Below are 17,499 nucleotides of genomic sequence, written 5' to 3'. Positions count from 1 at the left end.
AATATTTTTTCAAAACTGTGGGGTTTTGTTATTTCAAATATAAAATATAATTATTGTGAAATTTCACAATTATACAAATTACTTGAGGACAGGGGCCGTGTTGGGTTTTTTCACCACTATCCTCACAGTGTTTAGAATAGTAACTGGCAAAAAGCAGGCACACAACAAAGTTTTGCTGACAGAACTGTAAAAAATTAAAAGACAAAATTTGTGGAAAAGTTATTTAAAATCCTACTGTTTGTACAGTCGTCATTAAAAGTTTAGTATTTTCCTCCCATGTTTATCTTATCTCACACTGCTGAACTATTTATTCTATGCTTTGAAAAAAAATTCAATACTATATTCATTTGTTCAAACTTTTTTTTTTTTTTTGGATATCCCATGTGCTAAATGTTTTCTAGGATACAGGGAGAAATCATGTAAATGAAGCTAGAGGTAAGGCCCCACCTTCAAAGATTTCTATCAAATCAAAGATTTCTATTACAATCATTTGAAAAGCTATACGAAATTATAACCTGTGGCCACATACTCATTTAGTTAACCACTGCTTATTTGGGGGATATATTTTGGTTATTTCCAATTTTTAATATTATACAAATGTTACAATGAATATATCTTTTGTGATAACTCTTGAGTTTTATATTGTCTGGAGGAGAGACATTCAGAAGGGTAATAACAGATTAGAGACTATTAAAAGCCCATGTTAAAAATTGCTAAATGATTTTCCAGAAATACTGCTTATATTCCTATTAACAGTATATATGACAGTGTTCATTGACTGATAGCTCACTATCAATTTTTATCAGTTCAATAAGAAAACCAGTGAAGTGCTACCTGATAGCAGTAACACATTTCAATTCCTCTGAATCCTCCCCTCCACCCATCCACAAGTTGCCATCCAAGCATTTTCGAAAACAAAACTGCCACATAAATGCCTCAACTGACAGCAGTTCACTAGGAGGCACAGGTATGAAGACAATTCCTTTGTTTAAAAAGAAAATGGGTAATATAAAAAAGGGATAGGAGATTAAATACTTGATAACATTTAATAATATTATAAATATACTAATAAAATAATAATAATATCTTCAAGTCTTACAACTTAATTTGAGAAGTTAAAAAACAAATTTGGTCCAATGAATTACTGAACATCTATTTTGTGTAAGGTCCATGGCCAAGAAATCAAAATTAAGACAAAATCAAACAAAACGAAACTTATCTCTTCAGAAAGTATAACTGCCCCCAAATCAGCATTCATTTAAAAAACTGTATAACTTTTAAGTCAAGATTTATACAAGTTTATGCAAATTAAACATTCTAAAAATCAGCTGCCACAGCAAGTAATGTGTAACAGATATTTGCTAACCTACCTCTTGCCCATCTTCAAGAATAACAGCTCCAGCCTGCTCTACCACTTCAAAAATCATCACTGAGCAGAGTTCTCTCCTTACAGACATGGTCATATTTGCAAAAGCGGGAAGCTGGTGCATAAACTCCAGCAATTGTTCTGTTAGAAAACAGAAATTCTACTTTAGTGCTCATCAAGGACTACAGTTTAAAGATACAATAAAATCTAGAATCCAATACCCAATTTCCTAATCAACTTATGAATTCATGATGCTTAACTAGAGAAGCCAAGATGCAAGATGACTGTTGCTTAAAAAAACCAGGTTAATGGATACATTCTGACTCACACAAAAATACAGCCATAAGAATTCACAACTTCCAGAGAAAACCTGGAAACTACAGGTTCAAATGATACTGGAGAGTTTAGCTAATTCTCATGGTGGTTAGGTTTAGTGATGTCCTTTGGTCTAATAAATTACTGAAAAGAGCTTTTGTCTGTTTCTTATGGGCTTGAGTTTTAAGTAGTTATTAATAAATGTCAGTAAGTAATTAAATTAGGGATAACAAATGTGAATACTACTTTAAGATTTGTCAAAGCAAATACAAGGTAACTGTCTAATTTAACCAAGAAATGTTTGAGTGCCTGAGTCCCTTCTCTTATATAGATATGCGAGCAATAAAGACAAATATAAGGGAAAAAAAATACATTTAAGCAGTCAGCTAAAGCTGAAATAGAGGAAAATGATAAGAAGTTATCAACCCACAGATAACTGTAAGTGAACTATATTTCATCTTTTAAATAAACCTTGTAAAAAGTACATAGTGTACAATTCTTTATCACTGAAAATGCACTTACAGTTTCTGTCCAGAAAGCATTCACAACATGAGTCTCAACTGTAGGTTGCATAACTATACTATATGTTATTAGCATGATAAGGAATGTTTAAACCTATAGATCTTAACTCCCATAGACTATAATAATTACTAACAGTATTTTCTGATTTGAATCACAGCAATATAACTCTTTTAAAAGAGAAATCTAGGATAAAATCTTAAATGAATCATAATATATAATGATACTAAGTAATCTCTGTCCTTAAAGATGACATTAGCATCTTTAGTATTATTCAATCTCGAATGTAAAGTACAAGAAAGTAAAGAAAAATTCATAAAATTTGAATCAAAAGCTGGAGAGGCAAAACTATGATTTCTTTTTTTTAATAACATTTGAAATCTTTTAAAATTCACAGACACTGGACACTGATGTCCTGTGTTGTAAGTACCTTACGGACATGAAAGGGGAAACCACTTAAATGCAATCAAAGCTTTTGTTTTATAAACTGGGGCAAACAGAATGTGAGGCCTCTCATCACCCAAAGATCAACAGGGTTGATTCAGCTGATCTGGTTGTCCAGGCAAGTGTCCCCTTCCTCCGCCACCACTTCAGGCATGTGTCCCTCTTGAAGTTGAACACTTAATCAAAGTCGACAAGCTGTCCCGATACAGGAGTATCTTGAAAAGAACATTCCCTGACAAAGGGGAACTGTCCTTTGGTTAAGGGTATAGGAGGAGCTGTGTTCCACTGCTAGAACCTCCGAACAAGCTCTTCTATCAGGGCAGCTAGCCTCAAAGATGTCCCTAAACAAATCCGGCCTCTTGATGGTCATGTCTGGATGTAGTCCTCTCCCTTACTGCATGAGGGCTGCTTTGTGTGACAAACATAATTGGGAAGAAGCAATGACGTGTCATTCCTGAGGTCAGATCAAAAAAGACACTGTGGCATCTGCCTTATTCTCCCCTGAATAAGAAACCAACTGCCATGTTGTGAGAACTTTTAAGCCATCTCTGGAGTGGCCTGCATGGAGAGGAACCGAGGTTCTACGAACAAAGCCACGTGAGCAGCCACCTTGGAAGTAGATCCTCTAGCTCAGGCCAGTGAAGCCTCAGATGACTGTAGTCCCTGCCACATTCTGACTACAACCACATGAGAGAGAATGAGCAAGAATCACTCAGCTAGACTGCTCCTGAATTCCTGACCCACAAAAAATTTTCAGCGATGTGTCATTCACCAACAGGTAACTATATATAAATTAAACTATAAAATTCCTATTGTGAACAGATGTATTTCTTACCAATGTCATCATCAGTTTTATCTGCAGGTTCTTTTTCAAGACATTCTCGGACAAGATCCCGCCCTTGCAGAGGATCTGTTCGATCAATGTCTTCATCTTCCTCTTCTTCATCTTCAGAATCAACAGGTCCTTCTGGAAGACGTGTTAAATCGACATCTCCTACCTCACTTTCGGTAGCCTACAGGAAGAAATCTTGATCACTTATCACTTTATGTTATAAAAATTATGTATTACAATCTGAATGAAATACAACTATCCCTTCTACTAAATATTATCAAGAATTAGGCAACACTGTATGTTGTATCAAAAATGATACTTTATTATTAATAAATGGTTCTCTGCCCAAAATACAGGCCATCATTTCACAGTGTGACATCTAAATTGATGTCTAAGCCAGTAAGTATAAAATGGTCAAGAGATTAAAACATCACTAAATGTATTAATACTTTTTTCCAAAAAAACCCACTTATATTCCTTAAAAGTACATTTCTTAAAATATGAAGTGAAAAAAAGAGAAAGAGTTTACTAACAATCATTTTAGGAGCAACTTGTTAGTTTACGTTGGCTATTTTAAATAAGGTTATTATTCTTTCGCCACAGGTTTAGAGTCTAGTAGAGTAGGGATTCACATAAATTAGGAAATAAGTATAAAACAGATAAATAACAGTACTGAAAACTGCTGAATTGCAACAACTATGAAGGACTGAACAAATACTTATGTCTTTGCAATACCTTATTACCTAATCTAACAATAAGCAAAGAAAAGCCAAGGTTACTCTAGGCAATCTTGAAGAAAACAAACTTATACTAACAAGCTGAACTTTGCAAATATACTAGTATCAGATATTTGTAAAAGAATTACCAGATTTTTAAAAAACTGTAAATTTATATTTTTTAACTTATTTATTTTAATTGGAGGCTAATTACTTTACAATATTGTATTGATTTTGCTATACATCAACATGAATCTGCCACAGGTGTACACGTGTTCCCCATCCTGAACCCCCCTCCCACCTCCCTCCCCATACCATCCCTCTGGGTCATCCCAGTGCACCGGCCCCGAGCATCCTGTATCCTGCATCGAACCTAGACTGGCGATTCGTTTCATATATGATATCATACATGTTTCAATGACATTCTCCCAAATCATCCCACCCTCTCCCTCTCCCACAGAGTCAAAAAGACTGTTCTATACATCTGTGTCTCTTTTGCTGTCCTGCATACAAGGTTATCATTACCATCTTTCTAAATTCCATATATATGCATTCAGATCAGATCAGATCAGATCAGTCGCTCAGTCATGTCCGACTCTTTGCGACCCCATGAATCGCAGCACGCCAGGCCTCCCTGTCCATCACCAACTCCCGGAGTTCATTCAGACTCATGTCCATCGAGTCAGTGATGCCATCCAGCCATCTCATCCTCTGTCGTCCCCTTCTCCTCTTGCCCCCAATCCCTCCCAGCATCAGAGTCTTTTCCAATGAGTCAACTCTTTGCATGAGGTGGCCAAAGTACTAGAGTTTCAGTTTTAGCGTCATTCCTTCCAAAGAAATCCCAGGGCTCATCTCCTTCAGAATGGACTGGTTGGTTCTACTTGCAGTCCAAGGGACTCTCAAGAGCCTTCTCCAACACCACAGTTCAAAAGCATCAATTCTTCGGCGCTCAACCTTCTTCACAGTCCAACTCTCACATCCATACATGACCACAGGAAAAACCATAGCCTTGACTAGACGAACCTTTGTTGGCAAAGTAATGTCTCTGCTTTTGAATATGCTATCTAGGTTGGTCATAACTTTCTTTCCAAGGAGTAAGCGTCTTTTAATTTCATGGCTGCAGTCACCATCTGCAGTGATTTTGGAGCCCAGAAAAATAAAGTCTGACACTGTTTCCACTGTTTCCCCATCTGTTTCCCATGAAGTGATGAGACCGGATGCCATGATCTTCGTTTTCTGAATGTTGAGCCTAAAGCCAACCTTTTCACTCTCCACTTTCACTTTCATCAAGAGGCTTTTGAGTTCCTCTTCACTTTCTGCCATAAGGGTCGTGTCATCTGCATATCTGAGGTTATTGATATTTCTCCCAGAAATCTTGATTCCAGTTTGTGTTTCTTCCAGTCCAGCGTTTCTCATGATGTACTCTGCATATAAGTTAAATAAACAGGGTGACAATATACAGCCTTGATGAACTCCTTTTCCTATTTGGAACCAGTCTGTTGTTCCATGTCCAGTTCTAACTGTTGCTTCCTGACCTGCATACAGATTTCCCCAAGAGGCAGATCAGGTGGTCTGGTATTCCCATCTCTTTCAGAATTTTCCACAGTTTATTGTGATCCACACACTGTAAACTGAAAATTTAAATGTCACTCATAGAACACAATGAGAATGTATTTTGGGAAATAAAACTCTGCTGAAGTGGACTATTCGGCAATATTTCTAAACACTATACTTACTGGATTCATATTATAAATGAAAAAGCATGAATACTGAAGCAGATATGAAAAAAGTGAGTAGAACATACAGGAATTTTCATAACAAATAAGCACTCATGTATGAGTATTAACTGAAAACTACAGAACCTTCATTCAAATATTTAAGTCTCATCTCCTGTGTCAAACATTCACTCATTTGTTCCTCTCTAACTTAACCCACATATTTCAAAAGGAAACAGTGACCTATTTCCGGCTAGGTAAGCTAAGGAAGAAAGTCCTTTCCTATGGATTTTTGTAACTGGAGCTGGAGAGTAGAGCATCTTTTCTTCTCTGGTTGATGAACTGGAAGAATGTGATGCAGGGCAGCCCACAGCCAAATGGGAATGTCTTTCTGTGGTGGGAGAAAATGGAATCAGCTGGCAGAGAAAGCGGTAGAGGAATGCAGAGGAAGGACACTGAACAAGAGAGCAGACAAAACAGAGATCAAGACAGACACAAAGCAACACAAATAAAAAACCAAAAATGTGTCATGCAGGACAGAGATGGAAAGAGCAGAGCATGTGCAGCAAAGATGACCTCTGACAGGAAGTGTCACAGAGGGCGAGGAAGGAAGAGCAATCAAGCTGCCAGGAGTGAAGTGACTAGACAGACAGGGGCAGACACACTTGCAAGCATCCAGGTTCCTTGAGGTTGGAGCTGCCTCTGCTTTCTCTGGGGGTCAATTAATTATCCTTTCTGGCTTTTGTTAATACAAGTTAAGGCTCTGATACTCCAACTGAAAGAGTTCTGTTTTATAAGACCATGTTCTATACTTCCTATGGACTTCTGCACAGCTTTGAGTAAAAGTTTTAATGAATAGTTAAAGTAGATTAAAACATTTAGCTTGCAATCTTTAAGATTAGACAAGCTGGCTCTTAAGGATCATAGAGGGGCAATCCTATCTTACATGACTGTCATGCTCTCTTAAGTCATTTTTGACTATGAAATGTTAGTATTTAAGTGAAATGCATTTCTAAATGATGTATCTTTGGAACAAAAAACTTGCTAGCAAGTTACAACCTCTTTTCAAAAATAAGTAGTTTTAATTTAAATGTGTAGATACTAAAATGACTTTTCCAAAACCCAATCTATTTACAAACACTGATTTTAACCTAAGAAATTAGTGTCAGAAAAACACTGAAGTAATATTTTTCAAACAAGTTAATTAAATTTTTCAAAATTTAGACACTCACCTCTGGTATAATAGTCTTTTTCTCTTCTATCAAGTTTTAAGGATAATCTACCTTAAATTTGAGTTCTTAACTACCTTGTTTTCAACTCAAGCTCAGGTTTTCATCCTCTGATCCAGACTATTTCAACCTCATCTCATTCTTACCTTTTAGATTTTTTCTGATAAAAAGATGGATAACTCACAATATTAATAAAGGCAAGATGCAATTCAGTTATGTGGACAATAAGGAAGTCACTTGCATCACTTGCATGAAAAATGAAGGTACTAAAGAAAATAACTTTTTAGGGAGAATGAAAATTATGGGTAGGAATTGGGAGAAGGCTGCTAAGACAATTCTTAGGAACTTTTGAAGGCCATCTGAAAAGGAAAGAATATAATTATTTTTATCATGCCTTCTTTTACCTGAACATTTTTCAAAAGAAAAAGAATGAATAAAATTAGTTAAGAGAATATACTCAATTGCTAAAGCATTCAGAGCCTATAAGAGGGATGATGTGGTAAAATAAGAATTAAGAATAAAAAATATCGAAGAGTGACCAGAAACATGCTAGAAAATTAAAAAGGTTTTCATAATTAAAAAATAAGTAAACAAAAAGTTGGATGTAGAGTCCAAGGTCTTCAGTTCAGTTCAGTCGCTCAGTCGTGTCCGACTCTTTGCGACACTATGAATCGCAGCACGCCAGGCCTCCCTGTCCATCACCAACTCCCGGAGTTCACTCAGACTCATGTCCATCGAGTCAGTGATGCCATCCAGCCATCTCATCCTCTGTCATCCCCTTCTCCTCCTGCCTTCAATATTTCCCAGCATCAGGGTCTTTTCCAATGAGTCAACTCTTCGCATGAGGTGGCCAAAGTATTGGAGTTTTAGCTTCAGCATCATTCCCTCCAAAGAAATCCCAGGGCTGATCTCCTTCAGAATGGACTGGTTGGTTCTACTTGCAGTCCAGGGACTCTCAAGAGTCTTCTCCAACACCACAGTTCAAAAGCATCAATTCTTCGGTGCTCAGCCTTCTTCACAGTCCAACTCTCACATCCATACATGACCACAGGAAAAACCATAGCCTTGACTAGATGAACCTTTGTTGGCAAAGTAATGTCTCTGCTTTTGAATATGCTATCTAGGTTGGTCATAACTTTCTTTCCAAGGAGTAAGCGTCTTTTAATTTCATGGCTGCAGTCAACATCTGCAGTGATTTTGGAGCCCAGAAAAATAAAGTCTGACACTGTTTCCTCATCTATTTCCCATGAAGTGGTGGGACCGGATGCCATGATCTTCGTTTTCTGAATGTTGAACTTTAAGCCAACTTTTTCCCTCTCCACTTTCACTTTCATCAAGAGGCTTTTGAGTTCCTCTTCACTTTCTGCCATAAGGGTCGTGTCATCTGTATATCTGAGGTTATTGATATTTCCCCCGGCAATCTTGATTCCAGCTTGTGTTTCTTTCAGTCCAGCATTTCTCATGATGTACTCTGCATATAAGTTATATAAAAAGGGTGATAATATACAGACTTGACGTACTCCTTTTCTTATTAGGAACCAGTCTGTTGTTCCATGTCCAGTTCTAACTGCTGCTTCCTGACCTGCATACAGATTTCTCAAGAGGCAGGTCAGGTGGTCTGGTATTCCCATCTCTTGAAGAATTTTCCACAGTTTATTGTGATCCACACAGTCAAAGGCTTTGGCATAGTCAGTAAAGCAGAAATAGATGTTTTTCTGGAACTCTTTTGCTTTTTCCATGATCCAGTAGATGTTGGCAATTTTGTCTCTGGTTCCTCTGCCTTTTCTAAAACCAGCTTGAACATCAGGAAGTTCACGGCTCACGTATTGCTGAAGCCTGGCTTGGAGAATTTTGAGCATTACTAGCATGTGAGATAAGTGCAATCCCTGACTAAACAAAGAGAAGCCAACTCTTTAAGGTAAAGATAGGTATGACGACCACCAAGACTGGAAGTCACTATATGATGCTGCTGAAGATGCAGTTCCTAGGAATGCAGTTTCTTTAATAATTAAATAAGATTTTTAAAAAATGTAGTATCCACAGTGTCCAGCATACAATATAAAATTATTAGACAGATGAAGACACTAGAAAATGTGACCATAACCTGGAGAAAAACCAATATAAAAATATTCAGGAATGATGAAACTAGGAGACATGAATTTTTGATATTTAAGTAAATTCAGGGATTTAAGGTCTGGCCTTTGAACTATTTTAATCCCAGCAGCTGGGATACAGCAGATCCTCAGAAAGATTATGACAAATAGATTAAGCTCAGGGGGAAAAAAGTATATTGGCCAAAGGACTAAAAAATATTACACGTTTTGTGTTTTTCTTTTCTCATAGTATGAATGTGTCTCTGTGTACACATATAAATATAATTTGGTGAGGTAGACAGTCTGAGATGGTTTTATGTTGACTTGGCCTTCTCCAAATAAACCACCAGAGGATATTCTTTTTCTGTCTCCATCTACATAAACGTGAAGCTACTATGAGGAGAACAAATTAGTATGAGAAGTTACACAAATTATAGAAGCCACATTTTCAAATTTAGAGCAAAGATTAAGCAGAACCTGAGATTTTCAGTGCTTATCTCTACTGAATTCCCACTTTCAATATTTCATTCAACCTTTTTCATGGATCATTTACTCCTTAAGTTTCCTCTTAGTCTTTCTAGTCATGGCAACATGAAATTAATCCTTCACAGTAATGCATTCTAGGCTGGCCCAGTCGAGTATCTCTACAACAGGGCCGGTAGGGAGGCAAGGTCTCCTTTGTCCTGGATTGTCAATCAGTTAGTAGTAATCCTATACATTTTCCCTGGAAACAATATTGATTTCTATTTTCAAATATAATGCAACTAAAAACATTTCTAGATTGCTTAACTGCCAAAGCTGTGCTTAACTCAGCATGAGATATAAAAGGAAGAAACTTCACACTAACAATAAATTATGATGATATTGATCAAGCTTACAGGTAACTACACTAAAAAGCTACACCAGAAAGTTTCATATAGTCAAAGCTATGTTTTTTCCAGTAGTCATGGACAGATGTGAAAGTTGGACCATAAAGGCTGAGTGCCAAAGAAATGATAGTAGTCCCCTGGACTGCAAGGAGAGTAAACCAGTCAATCCTAAAGGAAATCAACCCTGAATATCCACTGGAAGGACTGATGCTGAAGTTCCAATACTCCGACCACCTGAGCTAAAGAGCTAACTCATTGGAAAAGACCCTGATGCTGGAAAAGAACTGAAGGCAGGAGGAGAAGGGGATGACAGAGGATGAGATGGTTGTATGGCATCACCAACTCAATGGACATGAGATTGAGCAAACCCCAGGAGATGGTGATGGACGCCAGGGAAGCTTGGTGTGCTGCAGTCCCTGGGGTTGCGAATAATCAGACTCAACTTAGCAAATGAACAACATCAACAACAGCAGCACAACATAAAAAAGCAGAGTGAAAAAAGTGATAAGACCCACAGAAACACTGCTGTGGGTTCCAACATGTGAGAGGCAATACAAAAATGTCATCTAGGTGGAGCTGCAGGAAGAACAAAATTATGAAAGTAGGAGTAGGTAAAGACAAACTCATTCGGGGAATAGCATATGTATTTGTCATGGACTAGAATCTCAGTTCAGTTGCTCAGTCGTGTCTGACTCTTTGCGACCCCATGAATCGCAGCACACCAGGCCTCCCTGTCAATCACCAACTCCCGGAGTTCACTCAGACTCATGTCCATTGAGTCAGTGATGCCATCTAGCCATCTCAACCTCTGTCGTCCCCTTCTCCTCCTGCCCCCAATCCCTCCCAGCATCAGAGTCTTTTCCAATGAGTCAACCCTTCGCATGAGGTAGCCAAAGTATTGGAGTTTCAGCTTCAGCATCAGTCCCTCCAATGAACACCGCGGACTGATCTCCTTTAGGATGGACTGGCTGGATCTCCTTGCAGTCCAAGGGACACTCAAGAGTCCTCCAATACCACAGTTCAAAAGCATCAATTCTTCGGCACTCAGCTTTCTTCACAGTCCAACTCTCACATGACCACTGGAAAAACCATAGCCTGACTAGACGGTCCTTTGTTGGCAAAGTAATGTCTCTGCTTTTTAATATGCTATCTTGGTTGGTCATAACTTTCCTTCCAAGGAGTAAGCGTCTTTTAATTTTATGGCTGCAATCACTATCTGCAGTGATTTTGGAGCCCCCCAAAATAAAGTCTGACACTGTTTCCCCATCTATTTACACATTAGGTCATAGAAAATGGTGTAAATGATATTCCTGTTAAGCACTGTTCTTAGGATGTATCTCTTCTCTTTTCCCCATTCCTCCAAATTAAAAATACAGTTGACTCTTGAAACAAGATTGGTATTAGTAGCACCAACCCCCTCCACCCCAATGTGAAAATCTACGTATAACTTTATACTCCGTCCTCTGTATCTGTGGTTCAGTACATGTAGCATCTATTTACTGAAAGAAAAAAAATCCATTTATAAGTGGACATGTGCAGTTCAAACCTATTTTGTGCAAGGGGTAAATGTACCTGCACATTTTGTAAGGCTCTGCTTAGACTGTTACAAGCCATGACTGATAGAGGAACTCACTTTTAAAATCTCTCAAATGCTGAAATTTGGATAACCAGGAACACTACTTCACATGATGCTGGCCAAGCATATCATGCAAAATTCTGGGCTAGATATCACAAGCTGGAATCAAGATTGGCGGGAAAAATATCAACCACCTCAGATATGCAGATGACACCATTATAATGGCAGAAAGTGAAAAGGAGCTAAAGAGCCTCTTGATGAGAATGAAAGAAGAGAGTGAAAACGCTGTCTTAAAACTCCACTTTCAAAAACTAATATGGCATCCAGTCCCATCATATCACAGCAAATAGATGGGGAAACAATGGAAACAGTGGCAGACTTTCTTTTCTTGGGCTCCCAAATCACTGCAGATGATTGACTGTAGCCACGAAATTAAAAGATGCTTGCTCTTTGGAAAGAAAGCTATGACAAACCTAAACAGCACATTAAAGCAAAAATACCACTTTGTTAACAAAGGTCCATCTAGTCAAAGCTATGGTTTTTCCAGGAGCCATGTCCGGATATGAAGATTAGATCAAAAAGAAGGCTAAGAAGGGTAAACACCAAAGAACTGATGCTTTCGAACTGTGGTGATGGAGAAGACTCTTGAGAGTCCCTTGGACTGCAAGGAGATCAAACCAGTCAATCCTAAAGGAAAGCAACCCTGAATATTCACTGAAAGAATTGATGCTAAAGCTCCAATTCTTTGGCCACCTGATGCGAAGAGCTGACTTGCTGGAAAAGACCCTGATGCTGGGAAAGACTGAAGGCAAAAGGGGAAGAGGGTGGCAGTGGATGAGATGGTTAGATAGCATCACCAACTCAATGAACATGAATCTGAAAAACTCTAGCAGGGAGTGAAGGACAGAGAAGCCTGGTGTGCTGCAGTCCATGGGGTTGCAAAGAGTTGGACATGACTTAGTGACTGAAAAGCAACTATAATCCCTCTAATCTTCTTCTACAATTTTATTCAACTTTTATTTTTAACTATATACTCTATGCCCTCCTTAAAAATTTTTAAATGTAGAAATAATAAAGTCCATTGAGAAAAATACAAGAAAAGCTGAAGAAACATACTAAAAACTACCCACAAACCTACCATCAGCAGAAAACAGGTACCATTTGGTAACACATCTCTTGAATTCATATTTACATTCCATGTATATAAGACAAATATGTATATACTTAAGATTCTGATTTCTTTTCCTTCTGTTTTTATTTTTGTACATTTGTTTAGTTTTAACCTTTACACTGTTTCTATCCTTTGGCTACTATTCTGTGCTTACCTTCTTTGGTTACACTTCAAAGAGTTTATCTTACATTTTTGCATATCTTACTTTAGTAATGTAATAGTTTTCTTCTTTAAAATTTCTGAATTTCTGGTTTAGTTCTTGACTTTCATTATTTTGGCTCATCTGTTTACTCTCCCTAAATTATTAAAACTTCTTTTATCTTATTGGTTACTTTCTATGTTTCCAGTACCATCTTTTACCTATGTTTTCATTTATGTGACCTTCTAGAAAATGTTAAACTAAAAGGGCAGAATACAGATTGATGGCTGCCAGGGCTGAGGGAGCAGGAGAAGGAACTGACTAAAAAGGAGAATACAAAATACTTTTTCAGGTGATAGAAATATTGTATGTCTTCTTGTAGGCTATACTACAGAGGGTAAATTTTGTTATTTGTAAATTACATCGCGGCATCAATCATATATACAAACACACTGACGCAAGAAGTAGAAGTGATATGACTTAATGGTGAATTATGATGATCAGGGGATGAGGCCAACGCTAACTTTCAGGTTTCTGGGGACATGAAATGGTATCTTCTTCACTGTGTAACAAAGGGACTTCTTTGCTGTGCAGGAGAGCTGGCAAAGGTATCTGTCCACATTTTATGCTATGTTAAAATGAATCACTTTAAAGGCAGAATGAACTGTGGCAAGTACTACTGAGGAAGGAAACCATACAAAAGGTTGAAGCAGGGCAGCCATACTCATGGTCAGGGTCCTACAGGAGAAGACTCCAACCACACCAGCAGACAGGCTCTACCCCAGCCTCAGGTGGGCCATTCTGTAGGTGAACATCCTATAGATGCTAAAGTAAGCACAATTCTTCAGAGGCTCCTCCAAAATCTTGCCAAAGATAGAGAATCCCATTGTGTACAGCCCATCTTTTATTAATAGTTCAGGGTAAAGAAGTAGCCTTTCCAAGTGACCTTGAACTTCAATTTGGTGCACTATCCTTTTGTTCCTTTTCTCATAACCATCGAGGGCTCTACTCCTTGCTCCAAAAAGGGGATCACATCTGGTCAGAGACGGATATACTAGTGAGATCAGGTATCATCAACACTACATCTTTGCTTTATGGCCTCTTTTTGCAAGGTCCAGACATTCTCATTAATCTTGAGAAAAATCTACAACCACATCCCTTAACTTCATTAACCCAGGGTCAATCTTCCTTAGGGTTCCTTCTCTAGGAAAAACAGAGTCCAGAGAAGCACAACTCTACTCTGACTTTCAGGTATGCAACAATTCTAACTTAATCCACAGGATACGTCTTTTGGGGAGAAGGTGGGAAACGCACGAAGTCCAACAACTCCATGAACACAGTAAGTGGCCCCTGAACCACCACACAGTCTTTAACATAACTTAAAAAATTCCCTGTTCTATCTACAATAAAATGATGAAGAGGGAGAATTCCTTGTTGTACTAATAAAGGGCCAAACAATGGGACGTAGATGACAAGACCACAACAATAATCTTTGTAGAGAAAAACCTCACATGAATCAAACACAGAGGCTTTTTTCCACTTTGCACCTGCCTAAAAACTTCCCTTAACAGAGCAATGTAAATTTTCAAAAAACAGCTAAATCCATGTAACTGAACAGAACCACAGTCTAAAATAAAATGTTTTCCTTAGAGAGCAATGGTTGTATTTCAAAAGATCAGTACTATATGGTAACCATTAGTCACATGTGGTGCTTGAAACATGCCTTATCTGAATTGAGACATACTGTATGTCAATATTCTTTGCCTTTTGAAGACTTAGTTAGAAAAAATAAAGTACCGCATTCATAATTCTTAAAAAGTGATTACATATTGAAATAATAATATCCAAATATACTATGCTAAAAATATATATTATTCAAATCAATTTTACTTGTTTCCTTTTAATTTTAAAATGTGGCTACTACCAAATTTAACAGTCTTTACAATACAAAGTCAACTCTAATTTTCTTCATGACTTTACTTATGGAGACTTAAATAATCAACTATCATAAAAATCAGTCTTTTTATAAGTTCAGTTGTCTCAAGAACCATTTTCCAATGAAAGCAAATATATATTAATACAGATTCACCTGGGTAGAAGAAATTAAGAACACTAAATTCACATACTGTTGGACCATATTTAATCACTCTCAAAAGACAGATCACCTCTTTCATTAGGCTTGTAAATCTGAAAGGTAAATAAAGCACATTTTCTCAAAGACTTTATGTCTGAATTTCATAACCTAATTAAAAGATACAAGGTATTTGGCAGAATTAAAAAAACATAAGCATAGCATACAAACTCCTAAAGTATTACCTGATAGATATCAGATAAACTGCTGCTTCCAGAGTCACTGGCGATGCTACAGCCAGACTGACTAGAAGACACGTGAGTCACCTGTGGATGAGGGTTGTCTGCAATGTGCATCTTGGTAAGATCGGCTGGAAGCTGAAAAAGAAGAAAAATAGTCTAAGATAATCTAAATATCAAACATTAGCATTAAAGAGTTCTTGACACACTGTGTAACTTTTGCAACAAAATTATATGTACATTTCTCTTCAATCTAATTTCTAATGTAAATTCTCCATTCTTAGAAAAATCTCAAAAAATGGTAAGAACCAAATTAGTATTCTATTAAGCAAGCCTACAGTGGAAGCTCACTGATCAGTTTTCAAAAGAGATTACCATAAGTAAGGGTATTAAAGAGGGAAAAACTGCCCTTTCCTTTTCCTCAAATAAAAATAATTGGCTGTTGCTACTTAAAGTACGGGAATACTATCCCCTCCCCACCCATAAGCACACACACCCCTAATACAAAACGGTTGGAATACCAGAATAAAACAGCAATATCTTGGATTAAAGTACAGCATCTAGCATCAAGACTTCAGAAAAGCAAGCATTCAATATTCCAAAATTTTAGTAAGTCTTTTTTTCATTTAATATTGTATTAGCTTATAGTTGGACCCTAAAAAATTTTGTTAGTAATCATAATGATGTAATGAATGTCTGTGCTAGGTATATGGCTACAGAGACACAGAAATCAATGCTTCCTCCATCTCATCTTTCATATGATTATGCTTTTATCAGGGATGAAAGTTGTACAATATAATTCACACCATAAGACTTTAAAAAATTTTACAAAATAAATGCTAAATTTATTTTGAGTTGAGACAAGATACAAACCACTGAGCTCCAAAGCAGTGAGAGTTTTACATTGCGATTTGATGACATATTTTCCAAATAATTTCTCTGCAACTTGCTATTCAGGACCATTGAGAGAAATCTACATTTCAGAGCAAGATTTCTCACTGCTTTCTTATACAAAAATGTTAAGGAAACACGTGAATGATAGTGGAAGCTAAATATACTCTAAAGAAGAAAATGTCCAAACTAACAATTACACACAGAAAAACTGCATCACTAACATCCCCTGCTGGGACAGGTGATACAGATGAATCCTGTAATGCTTTGGATTTGGACCCCAGGCAGTATTTGTTGCTGTTGTTTAGTCACTAAGTTGTGTCCAACTCTTTTGTGACCCATGGACTGTAGCTGGCCAGGATTCATTGTCCATGGGATTTCCCAGAATATTGGGGTGGGTTGTCATTTCCTTCTCCAGGGGGTCTTCCAGAACCAGGGATCAAACCTGAGTCTCCTGCTCTGGCAGGCAGATTCTCTACCACTGCACCACTCAGAAAGTATGTTATACCCTATCTGGAATCAAGATTGCTAGGAGAAATATCATCAATCTCAGATATGCAGATGACATAACCCTTATGGCAGAAAGCGAAGAGGAATTAAAGAGCCTCCTGATGAGGGTTAAAAAGGAGAATGAAAAAGTTGGCTTAAAACTAAACATTCAAAAAACTACAATTATGGCATCTGGTTCCATCACTTCATGGCAAATGGACAGGGGAAAAAATGGAAAGAGTAACTTTTTTTTATTGGGCGTTATTTTCTTGGGCTCCCTGCTGTTCATGACTACAATCACAAAATTAAAAGACATTTGTTTGCTCCTTGGAAGAAAAGCTATGACAAACACAGACAGCATATTAAAAAGTAGACATCTCTTTGCTGACAAAGGTCCATACTCAAAGCTATGGTTTTCCCAGTAGTCATGTATGGATATGAGAGTTGTTGGAACACAAAGAAGGCTGCATGCCAAAGAAGTGATGCTTTCAAACTCTAGTGCTGGAGACTTCTTTAGAGTCTCTTGAACTGCAAGGAGATCAAACCAGTCAACCTCAAAGGAAATCAACCCTGAATATTCATTAGAAGGACTGATGCTGAAACTGAAGCTCCAATCTTTTGGCCACCTGATGTGAAGAGCCAACTCACTGGAAAAGGAGTTGGCTGAAAAAAATTTCCCCAATGCTGGGAAAGACCGAGGGCAAGAGAAGGGGGCAGCAAAGAATGAGATGGTTAGATAGCACCATCAATTCAATGAACATGAGTCTGAGCAAGTTACAGGAGATACTGAAGGATAGGGAAGCCTGGTGTACTTTAGTCCATGGG

At 37.6% G+C, this 17,499-nt stretch overlaps 1 protein-coding gene across 8 annotated transcripts in view; it reads right to left on the bottom strand.

The window, feature by feature from the left end:
* RAPGEF6 (Rap guanine nucleotide exchange factor 6) overlaps positions 1-17,499 on the bottom strand; it is a 227,258-nt gene that overhangs the window by 88,239 nt on the left and 121,520 nt on the right. For all 8 annotated transcript variants that reach the window (XM_086410436.1, XM_086410438.1, XM_086410439.1 and 5 more), the window contains 3 exons: positions 15,301-15,432; positions 3,480-3,657; positions 1,371-1,507 (listed from right to left, as the gene is read on the bottom strand). In XM_086410436.1, the coding sequence (XP_086266562.1) occupies positions 1,371-1,507; positions 3,480-3,657; positions 15,301-15,432 (447 nt within the window). The remainder of the gene's footprint in view (positions 1-1,370; positions 1,508-3,479; positions 3,658-15,300; positions 15,433-17,499) is intronic.

This window comes from Bos grunniens, chromosome 7, assembly GCF_055505025.1.
Source record: "Bos grunniens cultivar Pamir isolate PY7600 chromosome 7, Bosgru_T2T1.0, whole genome shotgun sequence".
Taxonomy (NCBI): domain Eukaryota; kingdom Metazoa; phylum Chordata; class Mammalia; order Artiodactyla; family Bovidae; genus Bos; species Bos grunniens.
This window is presented reverse-complemented; position numbering and strand designations above follow the sequence as displayed.